The 11,518-nt window shown below is 46.6% G+C and overlaps 1 protein-coding gene across 1 annotated transcript; it reads left to right on the top strand.

The window, feature by feature from the left end:
• Window positions 1-149: 149 nt before the first annotated feature.
• Window positions 150-7,372, top strand: SCNN1A (sodium channel, non-voltage-gated 1 alpha subunit). Its single transcript, XM_010080783.1, has 12 exons — window positions 150-519; window positions 937-1,192; window positions 2,061-2,248; window positions 3,069-3,169; window positions 3,831-3,994; window positions 4,350-4,448; window positions 4,618-4,735; window positions 4,987-5,065; window positions 5,386-5,443; window positions 5,559-5,614; window positions 6,168-6,243; window positions 6,487-7,372. Exons 1-12 carry the CDS (start codon window positions 188-190, stop codon window positions 6,811-6,813), a joined length of 1,854 nt encoding a protein of 617 aa, XP_010079085.1. The 5' UTR covers window positions 150-187; the 3' UTR covers window positions 6,814-7,372.
• The last annotated feature ends 4,146 nt before the right edge of the window (window positions 7,373-11,518 follow it).

The following is an 11,518-nucleotide window of genomic DNA, read 5'->3' as shown; positions in this document are numbered from 1 at the left end:
GCCTGGGGTGGGGGCCAGGGAGGAGGGGGTGAGAGCACCACGATTTTGGGAAGATGGTGATGCAGAGCCAGGTTTTGTACCGGGCATGGCTTCCTGGAGCCACAGTCCTGCAGGGCTACCCCCTAATTGTGAGTTTGTGCTGTAGGTGGGGTCTGTGAAGACAGGGAAGATAGCAGAAGGGGAGAAAATGAGGCAATGCAAGCAAGAAGAGGAGCAGCAGCAGAAAGAAGAGGAGCGGGAGGGTCTCATCGAATTCTACAGTTCCTACCAGGAGCTATTTCAATTCTTCTGCAGCAACACAACCATCCATGGGGCCATCCGCCTGGTGTGCTCCAAAAAGAATAAGATGAAGACAGCCTTCTGGTCCGTTCTCTTCTTTCTTACCTTCAGCTTAATGTACTGGCAGTTTGGGATTCTCTACAGGGAGTACTTCAGCTACCCTGTCAACCTCAACCTCAACCTTAACTCTGACAGGCTGACTTTCCCAGCTGTGACGCTGTGCACCCTCAATCCATACAGGTAAGAAACAGACTCCTAGAGCTGTCGACTGCCTTGATTTTTGTGGGCCTAGGATAAAAGCATGTACTCTTTTTCTCCTCATGGTCCTTGACTGTCCCCTTCAGTAGCAGTGCTGGTGGAAAGGACACTTTTAACAAGCCTTTGCTGCTGCAGGACATTCACAGTAAGGCATGTTGGCTTAGGCAGTTCTACTTGGTGGTGTATGTTAGCAGGCTGCACTGTAAACTGCCACAGGGCAAAAGCAGAAGTGTCTTGTTCTCTTCTACAAGTATGGTAGCCTCCAGCAATGGGTTGGATTTGCAGCTGGCAACAGGAATGTCCCGAATCACCCCAGCAAACTTTGCTGCGGGTCTTACTCAGAGTTGTTTCTGTGCGTCCAACCCTAAACCTCCAGGCTCCTCTCTCCCCACCTTATAGATACAGTGCCATCCGGAAGAAGCTGGATGAGCTGGATCAAATCACCCATCAGACACTGCTAGACCTTTATGACTACAACATGTCTCTGGCACGAAGTGACTGGTCCACGCTGTCCACACGAAAGCGTAGCTCAAGGAGCCTGCTCCATCATGTCCAGCGCCATCCACTGCGAAGGCAGAAGCGGGATAACTTAGTCAACTTGCCAGAGAACAGTCCCTCAGTGGACAAGAACGACTGGAAAATTGGCTTTGTTCTGGTGAGATCCCTAGATAACCTGTGTCCTACCCACTCCGGTGTCTGCCTGGCTACTGCTATCTGGTTAGACCCTTGGCCATTTTTTTTTCCCTGATTAACCTGCACTGGCTTTAGCTAATGACAGATAAAGGTAGAGCTGAATCCTTTACCCAACACAATCCCGCTCATCAAGTCCTGTCCCTGTTCATCCCGGCCCCAGTGAGACTTGTCCACATCAGTGCCCATCTTTTACTAGGTAGGGCAGGGAAACTTTGTCATTCCTGAAGGCTGTATCAGCCTTACACTTGCCTTTCGGAGAGCTATTTGTTAACATCAGGTGCAGTGTTGCACAATAATAGCAAAGGGGAAAGTATTGGATGGCTGTGGGCCATGTGAAATGTGGTCATGGTTGCCTTTGCTCCTAGGTAGCAGTCACCCTAGGGTATCTGTGTTTGCATTTAAAAAGGCACTGAAGGACTGAAGCTAATCACTTGCCAGTTAACTGGGGTTCCCACAGGATCGTGTTTTTCTGTACATACCTTGAAGGAAGGGCTCCCCACACAAGAATTTAAACCCATGCAAGAATTTAAAGCTTCTGGTTTTACACCGCTAGAATTTATGTACAGCAGGTCACCCTGCACACCTCACTGTGACTTGCTGCCTCCTGGGTTTTACTCAACCTTGCTGGTGTTTCCCTTCCACTGAGGAGCTGCCCTGGGTTTGCTTTTCCACATCTTGCTGATGACATTTTGGTCCAGTGCAGGAGCCCTTGCACTCTCTTGGCTTCAACTCCTGCCTGCACTGAGGGAGCATGGCTAATTCACAGGCACAGCCTCAACTCCTGGACAAGACCTCTGACATGGCAGGTTTTCTCCTTCTCTTCTTAACAGTGCAGTGAAGACAACAAGGACTGTTTCCATCAGGCGTACTCCTCAGGGGTGGATGCTGTGCGGGAATGGTACAGCTTTCACTATATCAATATCCTGGCGCAGATGCCTGATGCGAAAGCCCTGGATGAGTCTGACTTTGAGAACTTCATCTATGCTTGCCGCTTCAATGAAGCAACGTGTGACAAGGCGTAAGTGGTGGAAACATCCCACTGAGTCTTCCTGACAACACCCCTATTTTGTGCCTGGGTCCAAGGGGAATTCAAGAAACCTGTGTTAGAGAGCCTCTTTCCCAAGGTGGGATCGTTCCTTGTTCAGTTCCTGTTGTCTCGGATGATGTCTCTTGAGTCTTTCCTGTAGGTTGTGCTCACCAGGGTCACAGTTTCTGTGACCTGAAACTATGGACCTGAGAGATTGATTTCTCCTTTCCCTGGGTTTCACACAACTGAAGTAGTTCTACTGGTACAAACCCATACAAACCCCAGAGCGGGTACAGATATGCAGCGTAGAAGTCTCTTTAATCTGCTTTCTTGCAGTGGTGAAGTGGTACATATCAGCCCACATACAGGAGGAGGAAAAAAGAGAGTTGTTACAAAAAGACAGTAAAAACAAGATCTCATTTTTCTACTGCCATTATGGTCAAAAACCCCCAAAGAGGTGGTGAAATTAAACCCATCAGCAAAGGAGGAGAAGGGGTAGGGAGAGCTAAGAGTTTTGTCAATATTAGGAATATATCACAGTAATTGCTAGTACTGCTAAAACCCTTTTGGGCTCTCAAGAGTTAGCAGTATGAAATACCTGGTGTAAAAACCTGTCCAGCTCCAGGACATTTTTTACAGCACATTTTAATTGCTTTTCCCTGTTAGAGCAAGTTTACATAACAGATACTGCCCATCTGCTGTAAGCCCCTCTCCCTGCAGGTGGAAAACAGAGTTGTTTCTTTCAGAAAGCCTTTCCCCTTGGCCTCACAGCCCTTCTCACCCTCTGTGAATGTTTCTGTTCCCATCTCAGGAATTATACCCACTTCCACCATCCCTTGTATGGGAACTGCTATACCTTTAATGACAACAGCAGCAGCCTGTGGACATCCTCGCTGCCTGGCATCAATAATGGTGGGTGAGAGGCACTCTGTGGTGAGTAAGAACAGCTCAGCTCTGGTTTCCAGGAGGAGTTACAGGCATCCTGCTGTGCTTAATGCTGGTGGTGGCAGATTGCAGCCCTGCTCTGTCTTGCCGAGGCTCTGTTTTCACCCGTGGGGACATGGCTGTCCCTCACTGCTGCCCTACTGCCTCTCTCTCTCCTTCTCCCATCAGTGTTTGTTGCTCCCTCTTGGACATGTGCTGGCCCTTCCTGAACTCCCCCATCGAGCTCCAGTGCTGTGCTCCTGAGAGCCTGGTCATGACCTCCTCCTTCCCTGTTCTCCTGTTTCCAGCAACTGACCTGTTGGTGTTCCCAAACCTCCTGAAACCTCTCTAGGTGCAGTCTTCTGGCTTTTCTTCCATCCAGCTTTGAGGCTTCATTAAATCTCTCTCAGTTTCCAGTTCTGGTTTTCCTAAGCCACACTGAAGTAGTCCAGTTTTCTCTGGCCTCTTCTGGAGCATCCAGCTTTGTCTCTGGCCTTTCTCCAGCCACCCCCCATTGCTGCCCAGCTTTGGTGAACCCTTGGTTGATGTTTCTCTTCCTTTATCTCTTATGGACTCCCTTCTAACCATTGTGCTCCTCTCCCACACGATGGCTGGCCATGACGTCCCTTGCTTTCTGACATTCTTTCAGGTCTCTCTCTGGTGGTGCGCACTGATCAGAATGATTTCATCCCTCTCTTGTCCACGGTGACAGGAGCCAGGGTCATGGTCCATGATCAGAATGAGCCAGCCTTCATGGATGATGGGGGTTTCAATGTGCGCCCAGGTATCGAGACCTCCATCAGCATGAGAAAGGTGAGAAGGTAGCAGGGGTAAGAGCTGTGGAAGCAGGGATATGAACTTCAGTGGGGGAGAATTGACTTAGAACATAGATACAGATGGGTTGCTCTGGACTCAGTGTGTGTTTAAGGGAGAGGATTAATCACATGGAGTGAAGGGAGGGGAAGAAGTGGAGCTTACTGGATTAGATAAGAAATATTTGATTGCAGTTTATCAGTAAACAATGAAATGGAGGGAAGCAAGAGGAGCTGGCATCCAGAGGAAAGCATAAAGAGCAGATACCGATGAACAAGCAATGAGTGGCATGGAAGTGTAGAAGGAAGACAACAAAGTGCCAGTTCTTTTGTGTAATGACTATTTGATGTTCTAGGAGATGACTGTGCGTCTTGGGGGCAGTTACAGTGATTGCACAGAGGATGGCACTGATGTTCCAGTGCAAAATCTGTTCTCATCCCGCTACACTGAACAGGTAACTTGTTATCACTGGTCCTGTGCCAGCTTGTTTTCCTACTTTCCTGCAGTGCTTCAGTCTTCTAACAGCCACGTTTGTCTGCGGGCACTGTTAATAGTATGGTGTGATACAAGCTACAGTAGGTTTGGTTCCCTTGTTCAACCATTTCCACCTCATATGCCTCCAGGTCTGCATTCGCTCCTGCTTTCAGCTCAACATGGTAGAGCACTGTGGCTGTGCATATTACTTCTATCCCTTACCCACTGGAGCAGAGTACTGTGACTACACAAAGCACGTGGCCTGGGGTAAGTGGACAGGAGGAACAGTGAAGCTCATGCCCACCTGAACCTGTTTGGTCCACCTCATGTCCCATTACATCTCATTGTCTTCAATGAGCTTCCTGGTGCGGGACATCCAGAACACACTCTTGTTTTGGATTGTTAGTCCCTCTGAGCTTGTGGAAGGAAACCTTCTCTGGATTCCCCTTGCTGTTGCACATCACCTTTTGCATACAGATACTGTGAGCTCACCTGGATTTACTTTCTCTGCTGCTCAGGGTACTGCTATTACAAACTCCTGGCTGAATTCAAAGCTGACGTGCTGGGCTGTTTCCACAAATGTCGGAAACCTTGCAAGTAAGTTTGATTGTTGGTCGGGTAGACTGGGAACACTTTATTCCTACAGATGTTGGAAAGCATTCACGGGCCAGGGCAAAAGTTTGAGTCAATAGCTGAGCTACAACCCAAAATTAATTTCTCCCATCAAGGAAGCTGAAATGGCTGAGGAGCATCAGTGTTGGCTTGGGGATGAGCTCCCTGAGGACTGTGCAGGAACTTGGTGGGAAGTGGGCAGAACTTAAGCATGGGAGGGAGTTTCCAGGTGTGCCTGGGGATTGAGAGACCTGGCCTTGTGGCTCCTACAGCTTCAACAGCTAACACAGCCTCTTATCTTCCAGAATGACAGAATACCAGCTGTCAGCTGGATACTCCCGCTGGCCTTCTGCTGTCTCAGAGGTAAGGAGAGGGTTTCCTGGCTCTCCAGCACTGCTCCAAACTCCCATTTAGTCCTTCCTCAACTGGCACTAAACCTACTGGTCATGTAATGCAATTTATTGCACTTTCATTTCAGGACTGGGTTTTTTACATGCTTTCACAACAGAACAAATACAATATCACATCCAAGAGGTGAGAGCCCCTAAAAAGAGGTTGCATCTGAACCAGAAAACATCCCAGTGGCGTGTGTGTGTTGGGGTCATAGTTCAGATTAAATCACTTATGGGAAGAGATTAGGCATGGGACCCGTGGACAAGGCTGGTGGATTTGAGTAAAAGAGAGAGAGAAACTGAGACTTCAGCAAGGACTGGGAATCCGAGTGAAGAGTCTGAAAAGGGCCGGCCACTAGTATGAAAATAGTAAGACCTGGGCTGCTGCTGTGTGGTCTAGTCATGGTAAGGGCTAGTGGAAGAGTGGGAAGGAGAGTCATGCAGGAGCTTGTACTTAGCCAGCGTAGGATGCCACAAACATTGGGTTTCACAGCACAGTCTCAGAAGTGCACTGTAAGTACCAAAGACTGTATTTAGTGCAGAATGAGGGAACTGCAGGGATGTGGAGAAGCCTCTGGGTGGTATATGTGGGAGGAGGACAGGGGGCAGAAGGGGACAGAGAAGACAATTAAGCTTGGCAAAGAAATGCAGGGATTGTGGATTTGGGGTTACTGAGCCCCATCTTTCATTTACAGGAATGGAGTTGCCAAAGTGAATATCTTTTTTGAAGAGTGGAACTACAAGACCAATGGGGAGTCTCCAGCCTTCACGGTACACGCCACGCTTTACTGCCGCGTCCTCTCTAGCCACCCCTTCCCACCCCTTCCCCCACAACGTCCCTCTGTATTGGCAGGCGTTTGTTTCAGCAGCATTGCTGGCTATTGGGTCTCTTGTCCTGTGGGAGAATGGGAGGAACCTCCCAGGGCCATACGGGGCACTGCTAATGCGAGCAAGCAGGGAGGCAAAAGGCTGGAAGGAGGGCTGTCCTCACTGCTGTTTCTCCATCCTTTGCAGGTAGTGACTCTGCTGTCCCAGCTCGGGAACCAGTGGAGTCTCTGGTTCGGATCCTCTGTCCTGTCTGTGATGGAGCTTGCAGAGCTGATTCTGGATTTCATTGCCATCACCTTTATCTTGGCCTTACGCTGGTTCTGCTCCCGGCAGCAGCTCTCCCTGCCAAGACTCCCTTCAAACAGTCATCATAACACTGCTTTCCAAGATGAGGAGCCAGGTCTCAGTGCTCCGCACCGCTTCACTGTTGAGGCTGTAGTGACCACGCTGCCATCCTACAACAGCCTGGAACCACGTGGGCTGAGCAGGGATGGTGAGGTGGGACACGAGTGAGGCAGCGCCTTATTCCACTGTTTGGATGGGTGGCAATTGGAGCAGAGGCTGCACAATTTCTCTGTGGGAACTTGCATTTCCTTATTTCTGGGGTGCTCTACCTGGGCCATAGCAGGAGTCTGCATTGTAGTTGACCTGGGTTCATTGCTTTCACTGCTGTAGGTGAATTCTTTGGTCTCATAAAATCCTATTGCTCTGGGAGATCACCAGGGATGAGAGTTGATCTAGTGTATGTGCAGGGGAGATGTCAACTTGGTTTCTTTACATTTCTTGCATGTGTGCACCTACATGTGCATGCCTGCTTTCTTTTTCCTGCAACAAGGATGATGATTATTAATCGATAATTAAAAAGGTTTGGCAGGTGTGACTGGCCTCCTCTGTGGTATGACAAGGGACAGGAATGGCATCTCAGCTGGGGTACAAGGCTCTCCACAGGCTGAGCTTTGTTAAGCTTTCCCTAAGGTTGGAAACTGGTTGCTCTTTCCTAGTTTTTAAGGTCCAGCTTTGATCCAAAGACCAAGCCACCCACCCTCTCCCCCCAGAGAGGAGAAGCTACTTGTATAGCCCCGAGAGATGACAACCACTGACATAATCTCAATTTATATTATGCACAATACTCTGGGGAGGTGGCTGATGCTTGCTGCCACTCTCAGATCAGGACAAAACACCCCTGGCAGAATAAGGTCTCCCTTTTTAAGCTGCCTACGTGGCACGGGTAGGTCTTGGCTGTATAGCAGTCGCCTTCATTGTGGTATACCATGTACATGTATGTGCAGCTCTTTGACCAATTGCCAGAGCATTCAGGGTAAATTAATCTCTGCATAGGAGCTATGGAAACAAAGTGTCTACGCAGACCCTCAAGAACATCCCAAACCGTATCTCTACTGCCATGAGGCCCTGCAAAAGAGGATCAGAATAGCGCAGGCTGTGCAGTGCCTGCTCTGCTCCACTCATCCCTTCTCTGGTTCACCCACAGAGGCTCTGCTGAGGATTGGGAAGCACAGGAGAAGTGCTGCAGACTTTAAGATCCTTTCAGAGAAAGCTTTAGCCTATTGGAGTAGGCTGCACAGGCAATCAAGGCTAGGACAAAGATAGTCCTCTTCTCAGGAACTAATTTGGGAATCTTCACATAAGAGCACATACCTTATTTCTTGTAGTAAGTTTGACATGATGTTTGCACAGGACTTCATGCAGTATCAAGAGAGCAAGGGTGATGTCCTTAACAAACAGGATTACTCACTTGACCATACACAAACAGATACCAGCATTTAAGCATGTAGTTTAGGCAAAGACCTATGTACCCAATCGCATTACAAACAGCCTCTTTTGAATTGAAAAACTAGTTAATCATAACAAAAGAAAAACTTCAAGATATTTTAAAAATTAAGGTAGATGCACTGCCCTTGGGAAGATGGAGGATTTTACTGCAGTATGTAAACTGTTGCCTAATTCTTCCCTTTGAGATGTTAAACATGCTTGTACTACTCTTAGCTAGATTACTTAAATGCACTTTTCACTTCCCAGCAGAGTGATTTTCCTCCTCCTCACAGACATGAACACTGTATTCTTTATTACACAAATATTCATGGTTTTTCAAACTTTACCCCAGTGCTCAGGATGACCCTTGTTTGAAAGTCTCTGCAAGAGAAGCCAGCAATTCAGGGGGTGTCCTTCAGAAAGGGGGGGGTAGCCCGGCAGGAGGGAGAGCCCTGCAACCACGGGCACTTAAGAGGTGTGGGCACATACATTCTCACCAGTGGTAGACCCCCACTGGAAAAAGTCATGACTTCTACAAACATGAAGAAAAAAAATCCATTTTCTGTGTTTATGTGGGATTTTAAATGGAGTAGAAGACAGTGAGTAATGAAAGAATGAAATTTAAAAGTTGCCTTAGTGAAGGGACTTTCATGTTCTGTAAAAACACTGCCCAAGAGGCAGAGTGAAAAGCTAGGTTTAGGGACTAAAACAAAAAAGTAACTTTGGTCACAGTTAAGAAAAAAAGGCAAACAGAGGAGTTAGGGTGCTGCACCCATAACCCAGTTCTAGGTAATGAATTCAGTACTACAGACTGCTGCCTTAGGTAGCTCCTAGCACAGGAATAAGCAAAAATCTGACATGGGACACAAAGCTGTGTGCTTCACAAAACCACCTCCAAATCATGAAAGGAGAAAGAGCAGGTGCAACATCTAAAACAGTCTCTGTATATCAAACGTACAATGACTCATACATTGATCATGATTTTTCTGGAATACCTGAAGAGTAAGACACAATTCTTCACGCTACATGGTACCTTATGATAACCATAACATTTATGTGACCCACTGCATCACACATAGTTAAGTGGGTAATTAAAGGACGATTAATCAGAGGCATAACTACTTGAAACATTCAATTCTCGTCAATGTCATAAAGAAAGATAGCTGTAGAAGAAGGTGATGTATTCCCTAGAGGAAACTTGCACCATATTATTTCTCTGTTCAGTGAGAGTGTTAAAATGCAAAAAATTTGCTTTGACTGATGAACTCAAAAGTAATGGCCCCATTCTGGGTAGCTGTAAATCCAGACTTAAAAGCTTCTATGAAGGTGACATTGTATACAAGTTGGTAAATAGATTAGCCTTCCCTGTCCTGAGGAGCAGAGCAAAAATTGCCATCTTGGGAGAAATCAGGTGATCCTCCCAGGAACATCCCTATACTTCTTTTAGGCTGACAAGACCACAAATTATCAGCTTGCTCTGGCTAAAAACAAGAGGCAAGTCCAGCAGTGCTGGATTGAGAGTGTGGAAAACGGAGTGCTTCACCAAGAATGTGAAATACTAGAGAAAAGGGGAGAAAGTATGCATTTAGAGGGACTTCTTGGTCAGCAGAAGGCAAATATCTGAGCTGGGGTGAATTTGTACAAAAGAAGAAAGTTGAGGAGATGTAACTACTCGGTCATCATAGCTATGTTAAAAGCATAGTGCAGTTATTTGGAGGACACAGAAAACATGCAAGGAGCAACTGCAGGTCATCGGACACTGAAAAAAAGCCAAGTTGTATCTTTTTGGACAGGGACCATCTGTCAAGGGGGAAGGCAGAGAAGTAGGAATACAAGTGCTTGAATGGGGAAGGGAAGTGCAGGAGGAGAAAAATTATTTTGTGGGTAAGCTGGAATATTAGAGTGGTTTGGTTTGCAGGAGTAAGCAGCACAAAGTGGGTGGTTCCATATGCTTAAGAAGAGCAAGGATGAGAAGGAAGGTTTATATGATGGGGAAATTACAGAGGGAGAATGAGTGTTTAGGAGTTTAAAAAAAATAGCAGATGATCTGTGGAAGCATTTGGTGCTGCTGAAACAGAAGGAAAGAGATGTGAGCTCTTTTGGGATGTGGAACCCACAGAAACAGGGTATAAAGGATCCTGGTGTCTGTGGGACCACAACGGTGACAGACATTTGCAACTTGATTGAGGGCTAAGAACATTTGGAAGTCAGGCACTAGCAGACAGTCTGGGAAATGTAGAAACACTGAAGTTTCCGAGGATTCCACATGTGAGATAAGATGAATTTGGAAGATCTGAGAATCTCTAAGAAAACTTAGAAAAGAGTGTAGTGCAACCGGGGGGAATGGGATGAAGTACTGGGAGAAAGGGAAGAATGGGCCAGCCCCTCCAGGAAGGAGTAAAACTAAGCACAGGATGGTTGAGAAGGCAGGGAACACAAGGACAGAGCACCACAGGCAGGCATCCCCTGCTATCTGCGGAAAACTTGTTCCTTAAGTGTGGCAGCACAGTTTGACAGATACCAAAACTTTTTTTCATAAGAATTAACGTAATACAGGAAATTCATGCAAGAACAAAAGTGTAAGTGTCTAGATAAGCTAGAAAGCAAGATAACAACCACTTCAGACAACAAGCAATACATTTAGAATAACTAATTCTGCTTGCTGGAGTGCTTAGAGAAGCTAGACAGATAGGTGCAAGGTTTGTCTGCACAGATGGAGTTCAAACCCACAAGGAATTTGAAGAAAGGGTTACCAGGCTCTTGGGACAGGTTCAGTAAAATTTAAGGGGGGGGAGATGGGCTACATCAAGAAATTAAAAGGGCAACAGTGCTGTTGGTGAAAGGACAGAGATCAGGAACACACCGGAGGGATGGCTGTGTTGCCTTGCAGTGCCATATACTTAGCAATGTGCAATATTTAAAGGAGTTTCGTGAGCCCAAGAGAGAAAAGGGCCTTCAGCTTCCAAGTACATACTTAAAGGCAATGAACAAAATAAAAAGCTTACTATCTGAGGACTATGGCAAATTTCTAAGATAATAATACAAGGGCTTTTGGAAAGCAGCCTGGCAAGAGAGAATATGAAAAAGTCATTTCGGCCCCTGCAAAAATCATTTAGTGGGTCTGTGCAGTGAAAGAAAGGATATTATGGGGCTGTTTATAGCAGAAACTTGGGGAGCAAATAAGGGTGTTGCAAATATCTCTGGCAAAAAAATGAGTCAAAGACTATCAGAAGTATGGAGGCTGAAGTGCAACTTGATTTTTGCCTATAAATGGGAAGATTTGTGAAGGGACCCAGTTACTTCTTCCAAGAGGAAGCATTATAGGGAACCTGGAAGAAACACTGGGCTGAACTCATGTATCCAACAAACACGTCCAAGTTGCCTAGGAATACTAGGTCCATTAAACAAGTGTTCATACCACATTCCTACTCTGAAGAAAAATCTTTTG

Source organism: Pterocles gutturalis, unplaced genomic scaffold (assembly GCF_000699245.1).
Source record: "Pterocles gutturalis isolate BGI_N339 unplaced genomic scaffold, ASM69924v1 scaffold39174, whole genome shotgun sequence".
NCBI lineage: Eukaryota > Metazoa > Chordata > Aves > Pterocliformes > Pteroclidae > Pterocles > Pterocles gutturalis.
Note: the sequence above shows the minus strand (reverse complement) of the source record. Positions and strands in the feature narration are given on the sequence as shown.